The 24,972-nt window shown below is 34.9% G+C and overlaps 1 protein-coding gene and 1 long non-coding RNA gene across 3 annotated transcripts in view; both read right to left on the reverse strand.

The window, feature by feature from the left end:
- LOC125656716 (uncharacterized) overlaps window positions 1-24,972 on the reverse strand; it is a 52,756-nt gene that overhangs the window by 8,260 nt on the left and 19,524 nt on the right. For both annotated transcript variants that reach the window (XM_056143355.1, XM_056143356.1), the window contains exon 4: window positions 5,647-5,724. In XM_056143355.1, the coding sequence (XP_055999330.1) occupies window positions 5,647-5,724 (78 nt within the window). The remainder of the gene's footprint in view (window positions 1-5,646; window positions 5,725-24,972) is intronic.
- On the reverse strand, window positions 21,921-24,127 carry LOC130047815 (uncharacterized). The gene is made up of 2 exons (XR_008796633.1): window positions 23,714-24,127; window positions 21,921-22,588 (listed from the first exon to the last, which is right to left on the reverse strand). It is a non-coding gene; the product is annotated as an uncharacterized LOC130047815 (long non-coding RNA).

Consider the following 24,972-nt stretch of genomic DNA (forward strand, 5'->3'; position numbering starts at 1 on the left):
CTTGATATAAAAATTAATAGATCATACAAATCGAATCTATACCTAATTACATGCCTTTATACCAGCTTTAGACAACTTGATTGACGAATTCCTAACTCGTCATAAATCAATTCCTGAATCTGCACCATTGATGAGGAGAATAGTGATTTGGACATAAGACATTCAATCGACAGAGCTCACAATGAGGATCTCGGGAAGAAAATAAGGAAATTTGGCAAAACCTTTCCACAGAAAACAGCGTGCAATGGATTTAATGTCATGTAGAGTTTGAAAGAAAAAGTATTTAAAAAATCTTGCACATGTGGAGAGAACTGTCTAGGTCATGGCAATTCAAAAGAAGTACAAAATTCCATCTTGACTACCAATGAATTATCAAAAGAGAGAGATATGATTATTTTTGGTAAACTTTCAGAGTTTTGGCAGCAGTACAGTTTTTTTCCAGTTTTTTACAGGACCACAATGGAAACCAGCTATATGCTAATTTGTGTCATCCTGGATAAATAAAGGCTATTATTACAGTGTGAAGTCTTTTTCGGGACATAAATGTTGTGGGAAGTCCAACATCTTCATCATAAGTATACACTAATGATGCAGACGAATATTCTTGTATTTCTTTAAAACTTAAGTTTGAGTTTTCTTTTATTTGAGCAGTCAAAATTTGAGTAAAATCTCAACCTTAAGTCGAAGTTTCGACATATGAAAGTTTTCTTCGAGAAATCCAGGTGAGATTTCATGAAAGTGGTATGACTGGAAGACATTTACCATTACATTGAATTCTGCTTCTGAATCATGTCCGTCAAAGGCATACGAAAAAATACAACTTACAAGACGTCAAATTTTCATCTCCAGGTTTGCATGGCGGATTGTCTACATATAAATTTCAAGATATTTGATGTGATAGTTCCATATAGGGTAGTATTAAGATTCCATATCCATGGTTTACTCGTAATAGTTGTACAACTGTCGTTTTGGAATACTTAATAGATCAATCTATACACAGTGAAGCTGTTTGTTAAGAGTGGTGCAAAAGATACACAGAGAGAGTTCATTCTTCTGAAGCCCACCATCAGACCAGAGGACTTAATGCCTGACAATCCTCCGAGCGAATTGCCTTTGGAGCGATGCTACCTGTTCCGCATGGTCCCTGACCCAAACAACGATACCACTTGTCCAAATGTTGAAGAGTGATGATGGTGAAATTATGCTGTTGATGATTTACAATACTCGTTTTTCTTGTCCATAATTGATCACTATTTCAGAAATCAACTTAGCATTGTTTATATAGTCATTAAAATGGTCACCAGTGGTATAGTTTTTGATTACATTTGATAAAATTAATTTGCATTGAATATTTAAGTCTTTGTTTTCTTTACAATGATGTTCCAACGATATTGGCGTTATATAACTGATTTATAATGCTATCTCAGGATCAATGCATGCATTTCAAATCAGTATTACTATGGGTTAGGTGTAACGTTCAAGGTAAACTTTGGTATCAAAATAATCAGGAAGATATGTGCGTTCAAAAAATAATAAAAACCCAGTTTTGAAAATATTCTCCCGAAGGTCCCTTTTCGCTTGACGCAACTCATATATATATATACATACATATATATATATATATGTGTGTATATGTATATATATATATATATATATATATATATATATATATATATATATATATATATGTGTGTGTGTGTGTGTGTGTGTGTGTGTGTGTGTGTGTTATATTACATCTTTAAAATTAATTATCTCCTCTTCTTCCATAGCTTAATGTTTGTTTACATAGTTAAACAGACGACTGTAACCTTTGCGACAATATAAAGCCCGGTCAGTGGCGGATCTAGGGGTGGTGGTGGTGATGAATTACCGTAAAGTTAGTATCCACGCTGTTATGCAGATGTGTCTTAGACAAAATTAAGAATATTTTAAGATATACTAGAGAATACCCCTCTTTTATTCTTACGTGATCATATCAACCGCGTTTTCTACATTTCAAAGTTCATGCGATAAATCGCTCGATCAGTGCAAGTAGATGTCATAGTATTGAAATAGAAAGTGAATGTAATTAGAGAGGTAAAGCATGGTCAGGTTTTTTTTTTAAAGTTTGAGAATGTCATAAATATTCCTAGTTCGTTAATATTGAACGTTGTCAAATTTGAGGATACTATTTGTGATGATCAGGGGAAATTCAGATTATTATGTTAGAACTATTTTATGCAATGGAAATCAAGAAATGTTATCAACCAATCAAAATCAGTATAGGTAGTATATAAAGAGCGCAGTCACTGCAGCTCCTCACTTTGTTGGTAGAAGACAAACTGAAAATACCTTAGATAAGACAGGGATTAGACGTGGCTGAACAAGCTTACCTTCCCTAACTCCCTAATAATAAGGACAATCTTTATAATAAAAGATACATGCATACTTAGTTAAGTGAGCCAGCATCTGAATCAATAACTCTTCCATCTCACGGATAACATGTAAAAAGTAAGACATTTCCACATGATACAACTTTGTTGTGGCGCATTTTTTTTTCATTTTCACGTCATAAAGCGCGAAGTGCACTGAGGTATATCAAGAGTTATATCCCTGTTGTTGAAAACCTTACCTTAAATAGTGATATAAAAAGCACTAAAAATGACCAAGAACACGATCAACAGTGAATTGTCATTTTTTTTGGGACGACCTGTCCTTTCCTCGGGATGATAGAATATTTACATAGAAAACAAAACTAACACTACACTAAACTAGAAAAGCTGATAAAAGATGTCTATACATTAAAATTATCGAGTGTAATATGTGGCAATAGAAAATCTGTTCTAATCAAGCGTCAAGACTGAACTGAACTAATCAGTCCTATGCTGGATAAAGTCAAAAACAAAGAATGAGTTAATCAATCAGTATCCTTAAGCGGTATGTTAACTCGTTCTAATGACGGCTTTTAATGAGTGTTTCGTACCTGAAGGTGTTAAGAAATATAACTAGTGTTTAGCTGTGATAAATATTGAAATATTAGAAAAATATTAAATAATATGAAAAGATCAAATCGAAAAAGAAACCAATCCAATCTGGCATTAGAGTATAGTAAACGTGTGAACAAAATAATTATGGGGACTAAGTAAGGATTTTATAAATGATAATGGATAAATAGAAAATAAACAAAAATTGACTGTTAAGGATAAGACCTTCACAGACGGGTCAACAACCACGGGTCCTGTATCGGAACCAATAAATATTTCACAGTAGCGACACATTTCAATGGCAATACATGTAACCACCGATGGAACGACATGACAGTAGTGGTTATTGACCATGACCCAAGTTGGTCAGATACAGAAAGAAAGCTGAAGGAAACATTCTGGATGCACAGGTTGAAGTCATTCGGACCGTATGGTATGAACAAATCTACTGACTTCACCAGGATGAATACGGGCTGAACCCTTACTAGATTTTAAGCTTGATGTAAAACTTATACGGTACCAATTTTGATGCACCAGATGCGCATTTCGACAAAAAATGTCTCTACAGTGATGTTCAACCGATATTTTGAAATCCGAAATAACAATGAAATTTTGGAGCTATAATAGGGAAAAACAGTGTGCCAAAAAAGTGGAGTCAAATTCGTCTAAGGATAAGAGCTATACGTGAGGGAGATAATCCTTAATTTTGAAATGAATTTCTAAATTTTATCACAGCAATTAAATATACATCCGTATCTTCAAGCTAATAACGAAGTACTTAGTCCCTGGGCTGTAGAGACTCTCAGGGACTTACAGTCCAGCAGCAGAGGCCTCGCCCCAGGGGTCATAATGTAAAACTTATACGGTACCAATTTTGATGCACCAAATCAGCATTTCGACAAATAATGTCTCTTCAGTGATGCTCAACCGAAATGTTGGAAATCCGAAATAGCAATGAAGTTTTAGAACTATCATAGGGAAAAATGGTGTGTCAACAAGAGTGGAGTCAAATTCGTCTAAGGATAAGAGCTAAGCGTGATCTAGATATACTCGTCTGATCATGTCCCTATTAGTAATATTATGACCATTTTTGAACTTTTTTTAAAATTCTGTTTACAAAATACACATGTAGCCCCCTTTCTTTTAATATGACCGATTGTTTATATGTAAAACCCATTTGTCAGTTTCCGTCATCCTATGTTTTAAAACGCATACCTTAGACATGATCAGTACGGGAATGCCTGATGTTGAATCGATTTCCTAGGCTGCTTATTCTTTGTTTTTGTTTTTGTTTTTTGAGTTTGTCCACTTTGTTTATTCATTCAAACATGTTTTTTATGCCATGATATCGAAATTCGGGGGGCATATTGTTTTTGTCTAGTCTGTCATTCTGTCTGAAACTTTAACCTTACTAATAACTTTTGAACAGTAAGTACTAGAGCTTTAATATTTCACATGAGTATTCCTTGTGACAAAACCTTTACTAAACCTTTTGACCTTGACATTTGATCTACTTTAAAAAAAATGTCATTGTTCATAACTTCAAAATGGTAAATATTAGGCTTTCATATTGCACATGAGGATTTCTTGTGACAAGATCATTCTACTGGCACCAAGATATTTGTCCTTGTGATATTGGTCATATTCAGAATTGGCCATTATCGGGGGAATTTTTCTTTCACAAACACATTTTTTATCAAATTTCTTATTTTATACTTAATTTTTATAGTGTTCATTTATATACATATTACAGTTGTATTTTTATCATTAGTTTTTTGATTATTTATCTTAAGGTAGTACTCTTCATCGTCATAGTGGCTGACTTCCTTAATATATATATATATATATATATATATATATATATATGTGTGTGTGTGTGTGTGTGTGTGTGTGTGTGTGTGTGTGTGTGTGTGTGTGTGTGTGTGTAAAACTTGTATGGTACCAATTTTGATGCACCAGATGCGCATTTCGAGAAATTATGTCTCTTCAGTGATGCTCAACCGAAATGTTTGAAATCCGAAATAACAATGAAGTTTTAGAGCTATTATAAAAGCAAAAACATTGTGCCAAAAAGTGGAGTCAAATTTGTTTAAGGACAAGGGACATGTGTGAGGGAGATAAACCTTAATTTTGAAATGAATTTCTAAATTTTATAACAGCAATTAAATATACATCCGTATTTTCAAGCTAGTAACGAAGTACTTAGCTACTGGGGTGTAGATACCCCCGTGGACTAACAGTCCACCAGCAGAGGCCTCGATCCAGGGGTCATAATGTAAAACTTATACGGTATCAATTTTGATGCATCCTTAATATATAATAATATATAACACAATAGCACACTAGCGTAAGCTATTTTCAATTAAAACAACGTTATTTGGAAATCTATTAAATATTTTCACATTGGTTGTGCCTGTTTACATTACTTTACAATGACATGATATATAATAATAAACGAAAATTATAACGTTCTCTTTGATGATTTATAATTTTCCGAAGAACAAAACATATACTTACAAATATGTTCCGAGATTCATTCCTTTTCCTGCATTTAATGTTTTTTAAAACTTGATCTAATTATAAAAATACAGTGTGTGGCACTAAAATATGATCCAGCTTTTGTAAACACCCGTCAACTCAGCAACAGTCCTACATAAAGTTCTGATAAACTGCTGTATCTTACTTTTGATGCCAATGCAAAGGATCACTGCAGCTACCATTGTTCTGAGAATCCCTATGTCTGTTGTCTCCTTTGCATCAGCTGAAAAATGCATATATATATATATATATAGAGAGAGAGAGAGAGAGAGAGAGAGAGAGAGAGAGAGAGAGAGAGAGAGAGATCGTTTATAGAATTCAGTATTTGATAAAGTAAATATATCCAAGGATAAAAGTGAAGAAACACAAAACTCGAATAACATTTCTTTCGCTGTTAGCGCTTTCGGCTTTAATGCCTCTCCAGACAGTTATAATATACATATATAATCCATTCATGAGGTCGATCCATAGATATTTGGACTTCACAGAAAAGCATATCGACCAACCACGAGTGGAACAACTAAAAGATTCTAACAAAAAAGAAACTCAAATAAAAAAAACAGCAGAAGACAAGCTAATAATCTGAAGAGAGTTCTAACGCGCGCCCGGTTTACTACACAAAATTTCAAAATCCGTGCCATAATGTGGGGATTTATATCGCATTACATGCAATCAGAGAAAAATTCTTAAATGCGGCAAAAAAAAAAAAAAAACATCATTTCCTAATATCAAAAGAAAGGCCTTGTGTTTTCAAACATTATTGTTCAATAAATAATGATGTAATTTTACTTGTAACACGCGATTTGAATGGCGGAGCACGTTGAACAAAATCGTTTATATTGTAAAAATGTAACTTGGTACGGGGACACAAGTCCTTGACATCGAATACAATCGTCAATACAACCTATCATTGGCTCAAATGTTCTCTGACGTGTTTGGTACCGATCGTTAAACCGTTCTTGGCAAGATAACGAACAGTGATCAATCTCATAACTCCTACAAGCAATACAAAATATATAGTTCGGCAAACACGGACCCCTGGAGACTCCAGAGTTTAGATCAGGTGCCTAGGAGCAGTAAGCATCCCCTGTCGCGAATTAACACCCGCCGTGAGCCCTTTATTCTGTTCAGGTAAACAGAGTCATCCGCAGTCAAAATGAGTGTGCCAGTAACGGTTTAACAATCGGTATGAAACACATCAGACAGCATTTGACCCATTTGACGAACTAGATCGTTATAACGACCATACAATTTGCGAAATGCTGACTTCAATCGAGATTGTTGAAACCACTGTGCAATCAACTTGTTTGTCAGTAGCTTACCTCGATTTAAAAACTGGCAATACGCAGAACAAGCTCTTGCATATCGAATCAGTTGACATACATAAACACCACATGCAGGTGATAATGGAATATCGCTAGATAATTATGAGAAGTTGACGATGGAGAAGCTGATATCATCCCGTTTGTCATACAGCTGAGTTGTCAGTTTGCCGTTAATGTCTACTTCCAATAAAATATTTAAGTATGAAGCAGAAGTGGACGTCTCCGTGGTGTCCTTTATTTGGAGCTCACCGGGTTATATATCAAATCGAAATATGAATGAATGTTATTATTGTTAATAGACAAATCGTCATCGATATATAGAAATGTGGAATTGAAGGCCACAGCGAGATCTTTTTTTTTTTTTTTTTTGGTTTCGTGTAGAACCTTTTAAATAAATTCTGCTTCATATGAATATAGAAACAGGTCAGCTAACAAAGGAGCAGAATTCGTGCCCATGGGAATTCCAACAGACTGTTGGAAGACTTGATCACCAAAAACCACCAAGATATTGGCAATGAGGAACTTTAACATATTTCTTATTTCACCTTCAGAATACTTGTGCGTGGAATCAGAGTGGTGTTTAACAAAGTAAGTTTTTGAATGACTGATCACTAGTTATGAATATTTCCGTTTTCCGTTTTTGTTGAAGAAGCAACTGTCTATGATGTCAAAAAGTTTTGTCTTTAATTTATCGTGAGGAATGGTCGTGTATAGTGTTGAAAATCATAGGCTTTAATGTTATTGATTTTGTGGAAAATTCTGTGATTTCAAGTTTACTAAAAGATATGCAACGTACGCATATCTTCTGTTATCAAAATTCGTTACAAACTCCACAATACGTTTTCAAAATTGATAAATAAAGATCAATTGACCAGCGTCACGGATGTAATGGCGGCTACGTTAGAATCGACAGCTCTCGGGGTGAAATTTTACTAAGGGAAGTAACTGAAAAGGTCGTCATGCTCCCATATGAGAAAAATCAAGATGGTTTCCTCCTCGGTCTATTTATTGTCGGTATGTTGCTAAGCGAATTCTTGCGCGGTACAATCAATTTCGATTTACTGTTTACGAAATGTTGAATATACGATATAAATTGGTTTGGGGCAGTTTACGCTTTTTATAAACTGTTTCGCGATTAATCAATGTAAACTGTCCCAAACAAATTGATATTTTATATAATAAAAAGTCAATTAATTTACTAATTCAGAATTCGTTTCCGTTTTGAGCTATTTAAATTCGTATTTTATAGGAGCTGACCCTTTAACTCCCTCATGGAGGAATTTAGTGGGGGGGGGGGGGATGAACATGTATTTTCTAAAGAACATTATTCTGAACAACTTTTGTTCAATAATGCTTCACAAAATATTTGTTCTTTTCAAGATATAAGAAATAAATAAGGATATGGTTTTGGTCCTTTAAATTCATAAGTACGTAATATATGACCTAAATAATGATATGTTTATATGAAGATTGATAAAATGAACAGTTTCGCCTGTATGAATTATAATAAAATATAAATAGGTCAAGATATGTTCTTAAAATACTTTAGACTCTTCTGGGCCCCCTGTTTGAAGGGTCAACCAATTTTCTTAATATCAAAAGAAATTTCTTTTTTCTTCGATACGTATTTAGAAATTCTTTAAAGTCCGCACTAACATACTCTTTTTTATGTTTTAAATGTCGTTCTGATAAAGATGTATCAGTTAAAATGGTTTATCAAAAAAGTCTGATACTTTTGAATAAATTCAAACCAAGAGAGAACATCCTTAAATAAATAATTTTGGGGGCTGATCCTGTAACTCCATATTAGGAGCGTTCAGCGAACAACATGAATCGATCATATTCTGAGGAACATTATTCTGAACAACTTTTGTTCAATGATGCAATACAAATTATTTGTTCTTCTCAGAATATAAGAGGTAGCAAGATTATGGTTTTGGCCCTTTAAACCTCTAATTACGAAATGTATGACCTCGATAAAAATATGTTTAGATGAGGATCGTTAAAATGAACAGTTTCGTTTCCTGACTTATCACAATATAGAAATAGATCAGGAGATATACTTAACAAGCTTATGATTCTTCTGGCCCCTAATTTGAAAGGCCAGTCCCTTTTATTGATATCAAATGAAAGTCCTTGTGTTTTCAAACGTATTTGTTCAATAAGTATTCAGAAATTCTTTACTGTTTTCAAGTTTCTAAAATGAGTATTTTATAAGGGTATACTCTGTAATTCTCTAATGGGAGCATTTAGCGAAAAAGCGCAAAATGCATATCCTGAATAACATCATTCACACCAGTTGCTTGAGAGGAGTAAACATCTTCTGTTGACCGGCCACATCCGCCTTGAGCCCTGTATCTTGATCAGGCGACCGGAATTACCCCTAGTCAAAATCAGTGTGCTAAGACGGCCTAACAACCGGTATAAAGCACATCAAACAGCAGCATTTGTCCTACTGATTGCTTGTATGACAAACTAAATCGTTATAACGATTATATAATTTGCAAAATGCTGCCTTCAATCGAGACTGTTAAAACCCCTGTACCATAAACTTGTTTGTCAGTAGGTTGCCTCGATTTAAAACCTGACTATACACAGAACCAGCTCTTGTATATCGAATCTGTTAAGAGATATAAACACCAATGCAGATGATAATACAATATCATTACGAAATAAAGACGGGAAGATGACGGTAGAGAAGCTGAAATCATCCCGTTTGTCATAAAACAGATTTGTAAGTTTGCCCTCAATATCTAATTTCAAGAAAATATTTAAGTATTATGCAGACGTCGACGACTCTGTGGTGTCTTTTATTTCGAGTTCACTTGCATATATAGATTGCTTATGAATGAAAATCATTATTGTTAGTAGATAAAAGATATTCGATATATCTAAATGTCGAATTGAAGGCCACAGCAAGCAGCAAGGGATTTTTTTTTCTTCTCACGTAGAAGTGTTTGAATAAAATCTGCTTCACTGTGCTGTGTATATTGCTGTTTATGACCAAGGTTGTTACAAAGTCTCATGTTTATTTCCTTGCATTAAAATTGACACCTGTGATCTAGATTGTTTAGAGCCTCATGTTATTTTTAGTAGAAATATCACATAATGTCTGCATCATGGTCTTTCTAGAATGTGTATGATAAAAAGCTATGGTTAGACACTTTTTATGCATTTTGGATTATTCTACGGGGAACTACGATTTTTGTGTGTGTGTATTCTGTTTGGATATATTATTCAACTACCGTAAGTTAATATTTTGTTATTGTTAGAATTATCTTTCAATTATTAATTATAAATAAATCTTATTAATTGTTTAATTGTCTGTTGTTAGTAAATTCTGCTGCGCTATTTTAAGGGTTTGTTCTGACACATAACATAATTGGGGATTCGTCCGGGATGAGAAACGAAACAACAACATCGCATTATTTAAGATTTCAAGTTCATTTTTCCGAATTTATTGTTTTTCATTGACAGCAGAATTTACCATGTTTTCGGTCACAGGTTTTCTTGACTCGCCGAATGTTCAGGTGTTCAATGCCTTAAAAGAGATGAGTTGATAAGTTTAGCTGTACATTTCGGGTTACAGATTAAATCTGTTATGTGTAAACAAAATATCAAAGTTACAGTCGCTTGTAGAAGAAAATATTTTGAATCATACGATTTTCCAACACAATCGGTTGAACCAGCTAAAATGTCGGAATTTGAATTTCAATTAGAATTAGAAAAAGAAATTTTGAAAGAGAAAGTGAAAAAATGCGAATTGACAGAATGAAATTAGAAATTGAAAGAAAAGAACGTGATAGAGTGGAAAGAGAAAACGAAAGACAATTTAAGAGAGAAAAAATGAAAATGAGACTGAAAGAGCAAAGGCAAAGTTTAAGACAATTTGAATTAGAAAAATTAAAATTACAGCAGGAATCTGAAATTGTAGCTGTCAGAACTTAATTCGATATAGCTAAAATATCAGGTTAGTATCGAAATTTCAAGAAAAATCAGTGCATAAATATTTTCGGCATTTTAAGAAAGTTGCGGAAAATTTTCAGTGTTCAGATTTGCAAAGTGGCTGATGTTTACTCGGCGCTCTCCGTAGCTGATAGTTCAGATAATGATAGGGTCAAGGCAGCAATTTTAAAAGCTTAAAAGCGTACACATGAAAATTCAGAAAATACAGAAAAAATTGACAATCAAACATATGTTGAATTTGCTAGAGAAAAAGAAGATTTATTTGATCAATGGTTGAGATCTAACGGAAATCATGAACATTTCAAAAGCTGTTACTTCATCTTAGTAGAAGAGTTTAAGGAGTGTGTTCATCAAGATTTGAGAACACATTTAGAAGATAAGAATGTGAGAACTCTTGAAGAAGCCACAGTAATTTAAGATACTTATACTCTCTCTCTCTCTCTCTCTCTCTCTCTCTCTCTCTCTCTCTCTCTCTCTCTCTCTCTCTCTCATAAGTGAAACTGTAGCAAAATCTCAAGCAAGTAGTCCATCAAAACGTGTAGACTCAGATATAAAAAAGGTGTTTCAGAGTTTCAATCGAGTTCCCATTCACCACCTCAATGTGGTACTACGTCCAGTCCAGGGTCAAAACGTTCTGAAAATTCCGCTGGTGTAGGATCGCTTCATACTTGTACTCGTTGTAAGAAAAAAGGCCATCTGATTAGTGAAAATTGACCTTGACAAACCACAGCCACATGCTTTTACAGCATTTATAAATGAAAGGACAGCCTTTTTCTTTTGCGTTGACACTCCAAATGTTCAGGGTTCAAAGTCCAGTTTATTCTGAGGGATGTGTTTCACTCAATGACACTAGTGAAGTTAAACCTGTTCAGAGTTGGAGAGATACTGGTGCTGCACATACTTTGTTGTTAGAGAATGTTTTGCCTTTTTCTGAGCAGACGTCTACTGGTCGGTCAGTTTTATTACAGAGTGTTGAGCTAGGGGTCATTGATGTTTCCTCACATAGAATTTATCTGAAATCAGATTTAATTACTGCAATAGTTATCGTAGGTGTTCGACCTACTCTTTCTGTTCAAAGTGTTTCCTTGTTGCTAGGTAACGATTTAGCTGGTGGCAAAGTTATACCAGATCCTATAGTTTGTGAAAAAATACTTCTAATGCCGTGTCCGATGAATATCTATATCCAGCCTGTGCTGTTACTAGATCGATGACCAGAAGAAAGGAATTCGAGACGGATCATGTTCAACTACTTAACACGACTGGTTCATCTCATAAAATTGACCTCAGTGACAATTTCCTGTTTAACTTAAATGGCAGTTCCCATGGAAACAGACAGTCATATAACAGTGAGTCTCCACTGAAAACCAGCGACAATGGTGGTCCTAATATCATACAGTTAGACCAGGGCAAGAATACCCTCAGTAGAGAGCAGCTGCTGTCGATCATAATAAGGACCAGAAAAGACCGCCAGCGTCGGATAGTTTTTCTTATGCCGGGATCCTTATGTGAAAGTTTCGACCACATGATATACCACCGGGTAAAGTGTGGCGGGTCGTTCAACAGATAGTGGCCCCAACGATATATCGTAGGGACATTGAGTTTAACTTGTAGCAGGACTTTCAGTCATTTTTATAGCTAATGTTAAGAAAGGATGTTTCTGAATCTTGTAAGTCTTGTCCTGTATGACAGATGGTAGGTAAACCTAATCAAAAAATTCCATCTGCTCCTCTACAACCCATTCCAGCATTTGAAGAGCCATTTAACAGAGTCTTAATAGATTGTGTAGGACACTTGCCAAAAACTAGGTCAGGGAACCAGTATTTACTTACTATCATGTCTCCGTCCACTTGATTCTATGAAACTATACCTCTTAGGAATATTAAGGTAAATACCATAATCAATGCCCTTACCAAGTTTTTCAGTTTTGTAGGAATGCCTAATGCTATTTAATCAGATCAAGATTCAAATTTCAAGCCAGGGTTGTTTCAACAGGTTATGCATGAGTTAGGTGTTAGACAGTGTAAGTTCACTGCTTGTTATTCGGAGTCTCATTTGAACGCTTCCATCAAACCCTTAAACCTATAATGAAAAGATGTCAGTATGATAAAGACTGGGATGAAGGGGCTCACCTTTTATTTGCTGCAAAAGAGGCAGTTCGAGACTCTCTAGGATTCAGTCCCTTTGACTTAGTATTTTGTTATAAAGGTAGAGGTCCTTTGAAATTGTTGAAGAAAATGGCTAACTGAAACTATTGCTCTTAATCTTTTGGACTATGTATGACGAACAGTGATCACTCTAATTTCAAAGAGAAACTCCATGATGCTGCTAAATTAGCACAAGGAAATCCCTAGAGTTACCAAGCCAAAATGAAAGTTTGGTATGACATAGATGCTAAGAGTTTTTAACCAAGTGATAAGGTTCTTGCATTTTTGCCTGTTCCTGGTCCTCCTTCGTAGTTCAGGTATTATGATTCTTATGAAACAAGATTATTGATGTGGACTATGTAGTTAAGACATCTGGCCGGTGTAAAGAAAAAGAGTTTGTCATATTAAGAGCAATTCTCTGTAACGACCAAAAAAAATCTGAACGGGTCCGGCACGCATGATCTCAGATTTTTATAGAATTTACATATTAAAGTACCCCACAAAATGACAGAAATCAAGCATATTTTAATATTGTAATGCATGGTTGCCATGGAAACCATGGCAGTGGATTTTAACCATTGGGGTACTCCAATTCAAAGCTATAATTATAAAAAATTGTCTTTTTACAAGCTCAATAACTAAATTAGCAGCAACTCTTATCTATCTTTGAAATCAGTATTGGTTAATAACATATCAATAGCTGAAAATGCACATAAGACATGATAAAACTCATTAACAACGAATTAGCTAACATTGTCATGGACATACATCTGAACGGCTCATTGTCAAGTGCAGGATGATTGATGAAAATTGTTATGTTCACCACCTATTCAAAGGACAAGCCAGTACCTTACAGCAATGAATATCATAGTTGCATAGAACTAACCTCAGTATTGCATATTATGGAATAAATCACTGGACAAATCATATACGAACATTCGACAAATATACAAAAATGCATAATATTCAAATTTTCAAATTTCCTTCTTTATTAAAGTTAAAAAACATTTTTATTATGTACATAATCGCAACACTATCTTTTCGAAATGATTGATTACTAATTTGTAAACAGTGAAATTGACATAAAGAAATCAAAATATAACTTATAAAGCGGTTGCTATGGCAACAAAACTCTTGGAAAAAAAAACAATAAAATTATGTCTAATATTGAATTCATAAACCAGCTAGTTTCAAAAATCAGAATATTCAAATTCAACTTAAAATAGAATTTAATTCAGAATTGCAGGTATCAATATATCAATTAGAAATAAAAATTAGTTGCCATGGCATAAAGTGTAAATTTAACACCGAGTACTGCAAACATAAAGATAGTTGTACATAGTTGCTGTTTTCTTGTAGCATTAAATGTAAAACTTATACGGTACCAATTTTGATGCACCAGATGCGCATTTCGACAAATAATGTCTCTTCAGTGATGCTCAACCGAAATGTTTGAAATCCGAAATAACAATGAAGTTTTAGAGCTATTATAGCCGCCAAAAACAGTGTGTCGAAGAAAGTAGAGTCAATTTCGTCTAAGGATAAGAGCTATGCATGAGGGAGATAATTCTTAATTTTGAAATGAATTTCTAAATTTTATAACAGCAATTAAATGTACATCCGTATTTTCAAGCTAGTACCGAAGTACTTAGTTACTGGGCAGTAGAGACCCTCGGGGACTAACAGTCCACCAGCAGAGGCCTCGACCCAGGGGTCAGAATGTAAAACTTATATACGGTACCAATTTTAATGCACCAGATGCGTATTTCGACAAATAATGTTTCTTCAGTGATGCCCAACCGAAATGTTGGAAATCCGAAATAACAATGAAGTTTTAGAGCTATTATAGCCGCCAAAAATAGCGTGCCGAAAAAGTGTAATCAAATTCGTTTAAGGATAAGAGCTATGCATGAGGGAGATAATCTTTAATTTTGAAATGAATTTCTAAATTTTATAACAGCAATTAAATATGCATCCGTATTTCCAAGTTAGTAACGAAGTACTTAGCTACTGGGCTATAGAGACTCCCGGAGTTTTATAGCTTTACATTAATTTTTTTTCAAAATGAATATTGACATAAAATTATAAAAACTTTACAAATTAAGAACTTAATCCAAACTTCTTCTGTTAAATACATAACACAACCTTGTAACAATGTTCAGCAACTATTAACTTCCCATGCCATCTTAAATGATGGCAATTTTTCACAATATTTTTTTTTTTTCATTTTCTATTTTTCAATTTAAAATATTTAAATTCAATAACCCCCCCCCCCCAAAAATAAAAAACAACAACAATAAAAAAGAAACTCAAAACTAAAATAAATTACAAATGCATTCAAAAATCAAGTCTGAATTTCCTCTGCAAAACTCACATTTTATTTTTGAAAAAGATAATCGTAACTTTTTAATTATTGATTACATCTTGATGCAAGGTGAAGATGACGAACAGTGATCAATCTCATAACTCCTATAAGCAACACAAAATAGATAGTTGGGCAAACACGGACCCTGGACACACAAGAGGTGGGATCAGGTGCCAAGGAAGAGTCAGCATCCCCTGTCGACTGGTCACACCCGCCGTGAGCCCTATATCCTGATGAAGTAAATGGAGTTATCCGTAGTCAACTTGAGTGTGCCAAGAACGGCCCGACAATCAGTATGAAACACGTCAGACAGCATTTAACCCATCATAGATTGTATTGACGAACTAGATCGTTATAACGACCATAAAATTTGCGAAATGCTGACTTCAGTTGATACTGTTAACACCCCTGTACCACCAACTTGTTTTCAGTAGCCTGCCTCGTTTTAAAATCTGACTATGCGCAGAACAAGCTCTTGCATATCGAATCAGTGGAGATATATAATCACCATATGCAGGTGATAATGGAATATTGCTACATAAATATGGGAAGTTGACGATGGAGAAGCTGAAATCATCCCGTTTGTCATACAGTTGAGTTGTCAGTCTTTTTCAAAAATTCAGAAAATTGAGTATTTTAATTGAAAATCAGGATATCAAAAGTTAAAAGCCTAAATGTCGGTTGCGAGCTTCCGTCAATAAATGGGAAAATTCAGAACGAGTCATATGACAGCGTAAATCAGGTGCATATATATATATATATATATATATATATATATATATATATATATAGACAAAAGCTGAGCTTTGAATTCATATTCAATGAAGTTAATTTATCAGGAAACGCTCTTTACTACATATATAAAAACTTATACTTGTGGTGTGTATTTATCAACTCCATCACACTGGAATGCACTGTATATCCAAGTACATATATATTAATGGTCAAAGATGTTTAAAATACCCCAAAACACATGTTTTCTGCATTTCATCCCTTTCCCTCCTGTTAACAATACCACTACTTATTATTTCCTATATTAGAAATTCCGCAAAGGGAGATAACTCAATGTACAAAATTTAACAAATTCATATTTTCCATGCCAAATTTCTATTATAAAATGTAATTTGCCCATTCTATAACTTATCTACCTTCTTCTTAAATTTATATTTTATTATATTTAGTATGGCTGACTTTTTGCTCAGGAGTTGGTTAAAATACACTGTAAAACTGCTAAATTTTGGTCATTTGAGCCTGAATTATGAGCTGTGCTACAATAATGATACCACTTCCAGATAAATTTGCATATTGATAAAGATTGTTACTACTTTGTCTCAGCATGTAGCATAAACATTCTTGTTAAATATTCGTGATATTTTAAACTAAAGTGAAAATTTCCCAAAACTCCAATGCTCCTGTTGTTGTTGTTTCCTATATAGATTACTATTTAAACGAGTCACTTTTCGGAATAAGTGTAACAATATTTTTTAAAGAGTTTATGTATTTCAACTGAATGATGACATTTATAGTAGGAATTTTTTTCAGTGCGTGCCGCAATATTTTGGTCGTTACAGAGAATTGCTCTTACATGTAGCATGTTGAAAGAGTATTTTACTAGATGTGACCGAAATTCTGTAAAATGAGTTTCCACTTTAGCCAATGTTAAAACATTACAAAGTTGTACTGAGAATTTAATTTGTGTTGAAACTTGTGAAAAAGGCTTCAACCAGAATTCCCGTTTAAAGAAGTCTGAAATTCTGCCAATCTGGATACCAAACTCGAACATTTAAATATTCCCCAGAGAACAAGTTCAAAGCCTCATGGCTAATTACCCTTCAATCATCTCGGATGTTCCACAAGAGACCAACGCTGCTTGTCATGATGTTAAAGTTGGTGACGCTTTGCCCAACAAGCAGAATCCCTATCATTCAATACGCAATTTCCAAGTTGCCCAATAGTTCTCTCCCTTTGTGGAATGCTTAAGCACAGTGAGACGGAAAACATACTGTCGTGCACACGCGGTGGGTAAAACTGCTTATCGCTGCAATTATATATTGCCTAAACGCTGATTATCAGACATCATGCAACCACCCAAACTGTAGAAACACAATATTAGTAAGTTTATTATTATTTGATAATAAAATAGGTCAAGCAAAAATCGATAATCACCATTTTTTTTATTAAGATATCACTAGCGCAGAAGAGGAAATAAAAAATAATGTTATATTTAATTTAATGGCCTAATTCAATCAAATATTATTCTTGATATGGTCAGTTTAATGTATACCAACAGCTGATATAAACAGAATTTACACTTTCATTACTTTTATTCGTATTAACATACCCAAGGGTTCAACAGAACACTTAACGTACCTCTATCACGAAAGAGCTGACCTCTCTCGGAAGTTACGTATTCCATTAAAATTGCAGTACATGCTGAGCAATGGCATTGTTGAACCAAGTAAAAGTGACTGGAGCTCGCCTTGCATTCTCGTACCGAAACCTGATGATGCCTACCGATTATGTACCGACTTTAGAAAAGTGAATTCTGTCACGAAAACAGACTCTTATCCGATTCCTAGAATTGACAAAATCGGAAATGCCACATTTGTCAGTAAATTTGACTTGTTGAAAGGTTACTGGCAAGTGCCATTGACTGAAAGAGCCAAAGAAATATCTGCATTTGTGGATCCCGATGGCCTCTTCCAATACAGAGTGATGTCGTTTGGTATGAAAAATGCTCCAGCGACCTTTCAGCGGAAAATTCATTCCCATCTACATGACCTTCAAGAATTTGAAGCCTACATTGATTATGCTATAATTTTCAGCGACACTTGGGAGGAATATCTCTAAACCATGCGTGTATTCTTCGACATTCTGGTAAGAGCAAACTTAACAATCACTGCATGAAAAAATAACTTTACAAAACTTTACTTCGGAAGTAAATTCTCCTAAAGGTTAACCAAAAATCAAGGTTACCTTTGCATTAACTTTACTTTAATTAAAGAAGCAATGGTTATCTTTAAGTAAGTTTACGCGAAATTAAACCTATAAAGATCACCTTTAAACTCCTTTACTTTCAACATTCGGCTAAAGATGACCTTTTACGATTTACTTCGCATTAAATATATTCTTTAAGTTCCTTTACTTCTAACAAATTAAAAAAAATGTAGCGAAAGGGGGGGGGGGGCTCTTAATCTGCCATTGTTACCACATTAAAAATTAGTTTTAACAAAAAGCATAGTGCTTCAGATATTGACTTTTTGTACAAACAAAAATGTATATGGATTGGATATCTTAAATGTTATATGTAGATATATATTGTATATGTTTAACTTGAACACATCAGATCAGAAAACAATGAACAGATTTTCTCCCATGCCCCACAAAAACACATTTTGAAGTGAGGCGACATATACACAACATAGGAGCTTGCAAATCTTTTCATCGCTTAAAGGGCTTTGTTCTAGAACTTGTGTAAATTATTATATTGTCTTCCGAGGTTGTATATCACCTATGGAGCACATTCCTTATTTACATAGTTTTCGATTATATTGTCTCCATTCAGTTTTGGCCTCATATTTTAATCGGAAGATCTAATTTCCATACTGAGGGTATATCCAAAGATTGTTTTCCTTGGTTATCACAGCAAAACCATTTGCAATTGTAAATTGAAATATAATGAATAAATTGTTCGTTCCTTACACTTTCAAATTCATTTCATGATGTACAACATTTTCTTCAAATTAATATACTTTTTAATTACAAAATAAATAAAAAAACTGCTTCCTGTACATAATAAATACCATCTTAATGTAACACTTTACAGTCAATAAATAATTAACTACAAAAATACTTATAAAATCAGGAAAATAAACACTTCAAATTAGATTGAAAACGTATACATTGCAAGAATATTATCACCCTTCCTGAATAGTATTTGCTATGCAAACATTTTTCTGTAATGTGCAGACTAAAATTATCATAGAGTGTATGTATGTATATATGTAGACCTATGTGTCCGGTTTCACAAGTAATATGCAGACTTATGCAATCAGATAGTGGTGTACATACATACATATATATGTAGACCTATGTGTCCGGCTTCACACATCAGCTGCATGTGCCCGACTTCACAAGTTTTTATAATGTGCAGACTGGTGTAATCAAATAGTTGATGTACATGCATGTATATGTAGACCTATGTGTCCGGCTTCACACATCAGCTGCATGTGCCCGACTTCACAAGTTTTTGTAATGTGCAGACTGGTGTAATCAAATAGTGGATGTACATACATGTATATGTAGACCTGTGTGTCCGGTTTCACACATCAGCTGCATGTTCCCGACTTCACAAGTTTTTATAATGTGCAGACTGATGTAATCAAATAGTTGATGTACATACATGTATATGTAGACCTATGTGTCCGGCTTCACACATCAGCTGCATGTTCCCGACTTCACAAGTTTTTGTAATGTGCAGACTGATGTAATCAAATAGTTGATGTACATGCATGTATATGTAGACCTATGTGTCCAGCTTCACACATCAGCTGCATGTGCCCGACTTCACAAGTTTTTGTAATGTGGCAGTGCTGACTGATGTAATCAAATAATTGATGTACATACATGTATATGTAGACCTATGTGTCCGGCTTCACACATCAGCTGCATGTGCCCGACTTCACAAGTTTTTATAATGTGCAGACTGATGTAATCAAATAGTTGATGTACATACATATATATGTAGACCTATGTGTCCGGCTTCACACATCAGCTGCATGTTCCCGACTTCACAAGTTTTTGTAATGTGGCAGTGCTGACTGATGTAATCAAATAGTTGATGTACATACATGTATATGTAGACCTATGTGTCCGGCTTCACACATCAGCTGCATGTTCCCGACTTCACAAGTTTTTATAATGTGCAGACTGATGTAATCAAATAGTGGATGTACATGCATGTATATGTATACCTATGTGTCTGGCTTCACACATCAGCTGCATGTGCCCGACTTTACAAGTTTTTGTAATGTGGCAGTGCAGACTGATGTAATCAAATAGTTGATGTACATGCATGTATATGTATACCTATGTGTCCGGCTTCACACATCAGCTGCATGTTCCCGACTTCACAAGTTTTTGTAATGTGCAGACTGATGTAATCAAATAGTTGATGTACATACATGTATGTGTAGACCTATGTGTCCGGCTTCACACATCAGCTGCATGTGCCCGACTTCACAAGTTTTTGTAATGTGCAGACTGATGTAATCAAATAGTGGATGTACATACATGTATATGTAGACCTGTGTGTCCGGTTTCACACATCAGCTGCATGTTCCCGACTTCACAAGTTTTTATAATGTGCAGACTGATGTAATCAAATAGTTGATGTACATACATGTATATGTAGACCTATGTGTCTGGCTTCACACATCAGCTGCATGTGCCAGACTTCACAAGTTTTTGTAATGTGCAGACTGATGTAATCAAATAGTGGATGTACATACATGTATATGTAGACCTGTGTGTCCGGTTTCACACATCAGCTGCATGTTCCCGACTTCACAAGTTTTTGTAATGTGCAGACTGATGTAATCAAATAGTTGATGTACATGCATGTATATATAGACATATGTGTCCAGCTTCACACATCAGCTGCATGTGCCCGACTTCACAGGTTTTTGTAATGTGGCAGTGCTGACTGATGTAATCAAATAATTGATGTACATACATGTATATGTAGACCTATGTGTCCGGCTTCACACATCAGCTGCATGTGCCCGACTTCACAAGTTTTTATAATGTGCAGACTGATGTAATCAAATAGTTGATGTACATACATATATATGTAGACCTATGTGTCCGGCTTCACACATCAGCTGCATGTGCCCGACTTCACAAGTTTTTGTAATGTGGCAGTGCTGACTGATGTAATCAAATAGTTGATGTACATACATGTATATGTAGACCTATGTGTCCGGCTTCACACATCAGCTGCATGTTCCCGACTTCACAAGTTTTTATAATGTGCAGACTGATGTAATCAAATAGTGGATGTACATGCATGTATATGTAGACCTATGTGTCTGGCTTCACACATCAGCTGCATGTGCCCGACTTTACAAGTTTTTGTAATGTGGCAGTGCAGACTGATGTAATCAAATAGTTGATGTACATGCATGTATATGTAGACCTATGTGTCCGGCTTCACACATCAGCTGCATGTTCCCGACTTCACAAGTTTTTGTAATGTGCAGACTGATGTAATCAAATAGTTGATGTACATACATGTATGTGTAGACCTATGTGTCCGGTTTCACACATCAGCTGCATGTGCCCGACTTCACAAGTTTTTGTAATGTGCAGACTGATGTAATCAAATAGTTGATGTACATGCATGTATATGTAGACCTATGTGTCCGGTTTCACACATCAGCTGCATGTGCCCGACTTCACAAGTTTTTGCAATGAGGAGACTTGGGTAGTCAAATTGTGTCTGTATATATCCAGACCAACATATGTGTCCGGTTTCATATCATGCATATCAAAGTCACAAGAATCTTTCACGTGGTATAACAACGATTGTGTTAATTCCTTGAAAGTTCTCAAAAGCATATACAAATTTGGATTTTATTCTTTGAATGGGAATAAAACTAGCAGGTCCTTCACAGCCATACATATTGGCCTTCCAAACTTCAACTGGTTTACCAAAATAATGTCAAACTGTTTCGTTTACTTTGCATAACCACTTCACCCTGGCAAGGCAATGGACATGTGATTTTCCTTCAATGAGAATATTATGCAATACTATTTTTTCAACTTGACCAGCACTGGGTTTGAGGTTCATGTTCTCAAATGAAGATATCTGTCCATTATCATGATACCAATGTGCAATTATCATGGAGGATCGGTTGCTTCATCACTCTTTGCAGTTTTACTGCCTCTGCACTTCACAATGCATCTTGTGGAGTAGGTCTGGGTCTTCCTTATTGCTTTTGTCTTCCTCTCTAGGTGCCAGTGCTTCCAGTGGTCCAATGTAACTAAACTTGCACAGTTCACAGTTCATAGTTCACATCACAATCCTCAAGTCTTTCAACATCCTGGAAATCTAGTGCCTGTTTTGACAGTGTCTTTTCCAATTTTCATGCATCACGGCTTTGGGCTCTCTCGTAATTCTTCTTTGTTGATAAAGTTATCGATGGATCTTGTTCCACAGGTCCTAACTTAAGAGAGGGTGCCCAGTCAGGTTTTAAATAGTCTTGTCATAGAGTTCAGCCTTTGTTCCTGAAACATGAATTACAATATAATGCTATATCAATCTACCTAAATGATACATAGATTTCATTAAGAATATAATAGGTTTCTCCCGGCCTTTAAATTGAACCTGACAGGCAACGAAATTAAGGGGAAATACTCGCTAAATGCGAGTTAAAAATTGAAATTGCGAGTGAAAAATCACAAGCGATTGCAACTTTTTGCGAATGAAAAAACCCGGATCTTTTTTTCGGATTTCCTCGGTTTATTGGCTGTACTTTGAAGTTTACAATAATTTTGTCTTGTGCGTAGAAACGCTTTACAGAATGAATATGCAAGTATTGAAAAGTAAACATAGATCGAATAAATAGTTAAGGCCAAGGTCATCTCAGTCAGTGATGTCGAAGATAGCCTACTTCATGCATACTTCGGGCGTCTCAGAGACATCTGATTTAAGTAGCAAGCATGTTGATCTCGTCCGTGTTTACATGAAACAACACATGAAAGTGTTAGTGTCACCGCTTCACGCGGTGTCCTTCTGTAGTCTATAGTCAAACACTTAGAGTTCGCGGTTTTTTTTTTTCAACTAGAATTTTTTAGATGAAATTTCCAAAAGTTTTGAACATATAGTGTGAATTGGCGCAAACAGTTTTCAAGATTTCAAACCACATGATGTTGTAAATAGGTGGTAGATCTCTGGACAGCGAATTCGCTGCACAAGTGTACCCTATGACCCTCACCATGCACCGATGATACTTGTATGTTGTCTGATATTCATTAAATTTTAAATGAAAGAATTCTCAATATTATTTATATTATTGCACTTTACAGAAGATTTTAAAAGATTTTCCCTATATTATGATATAGATACATGCTTGTTTTCTTAAATTCCTGTAAAACAGCAATCAATTAAAAAATGCTAGTAAAAGCTCAATTTTGCTAGTTGGAAAATAATCCACTAGCTAAAATTTGCTAGTAGTGAAAAAAGTTAATTTGGATCCCTGCCTGATCAAAGCATGACCATTGCAAAATATGTGCATGCATGAAGCTGCGCTCGCTCAGACGGTACTAGCACCATCAACATATTAAAATAAGACAAACAATTTTTGATTTATTATAAATTAACAAAATATATAACCTAATTAAAACTATTACCTGAAACGAAGTGATCTGAACAGACTTTAAAATGACGTTTCTCGGGTTGAAATCTGATCTGTTGATCCGCGCCAGCTGACAACTCTTCCGTCTGCTTTCCTTGATGTTTTACAATTTTAGGAATGTCATAAAAGCGTCTGTTTTCATCTCCACTCACTGACCGGTTGTTACAACCCCACACAACACAAGTATTAACCATATCCTTGCTGTAACTTAAATAACCCTCTCTTGTTTACGCTTCCACGTTTCAATCTGTTGCCCTACAATATGGCCGCCGAGTGCATTATGGGTATAATCGTGACGTCAAAGATCAACAGATCGGATTACTCCATCTCAAGGCGCGGCTAGTTTCTTTGTTTTACACAGAGTTTAAAATGGACTTGGACCCAAGGCTTTTTAACATTTGCCGATGGATTGGATTCAGAGGCGATAGATTTAGAGGTTAAGGATGAAAGTTTACATCTTCATTTTTCATCAGGAGGCGAATCAGAGCCAGAATCTGTGTTATCAGCAACACCCAAGAGAAAGGTTTGATCATGTTTACCTAGATTTCTTTTCTTAGATAGACCTATGAATTTCTTTTTTGTTGTTGTAATTTTAGATCTAGGCCTATAGTTGTTTTATCTTTTACTTTAACAACATAACCCCCCCCCCCCCCCTTATACACTGTATCAGTCACTTTCATTAAACATTGTATCTGTGCACAGGTATATGCATGTATTATACATATACATGCGCGGATCTAGAGGGGGAGGGGGGTCCGGACCCCCCCCCCCCTGGAATTTGCAAAGATAAAAAAAATTACAATATAACGATTTATAAGAAAAATGAGTTGACTGTTATTATATTATAAATATGTTTTTGTGAAAAGGTTCGACCCCCTCCCCCCCACCCCCCGGAAACAAAATTCTGGATCCGCGCCTGCATATATATATATATATATATATATATATATATATATATATATATATATATATATATATATATATGTGCTATATCTACTTCCTTGATCTCACTTTTTCTGAATTATTATAGTTACATGTATATGTTGGGAGGGGGGTCTGGCATATTCTGATTGCAAACTTGAGTCGTAAAAGATGCTGACTTTTACAGTCAGTTTAATTTGTAATATATTAGTGTGATTAGAGCAGATTATTTTTTTATGATTTGGCTTCCAATGTTTACTTTCAGAATTTTTAGATTAAATTCTATGGTTTGTAAATAGATATTTGGTTTTTAAAATGGATGTATTATATTTA

The sequence above is a fragment of the Ostrea edulis genome, chromosome 7 (genome assembly GCF_947568905.1).
Source record: "Ostrea edulis chromosome 7, xbOstEdul1.1, whole genome shotgun sequence".
In the NCBI taxonomy this organism is placed as follows: Eukaryota; Metazoa; Mollusca; class Bivalvia; order Ostreida; family Ostreidae; genus Ostrea; species Ostrea edulis.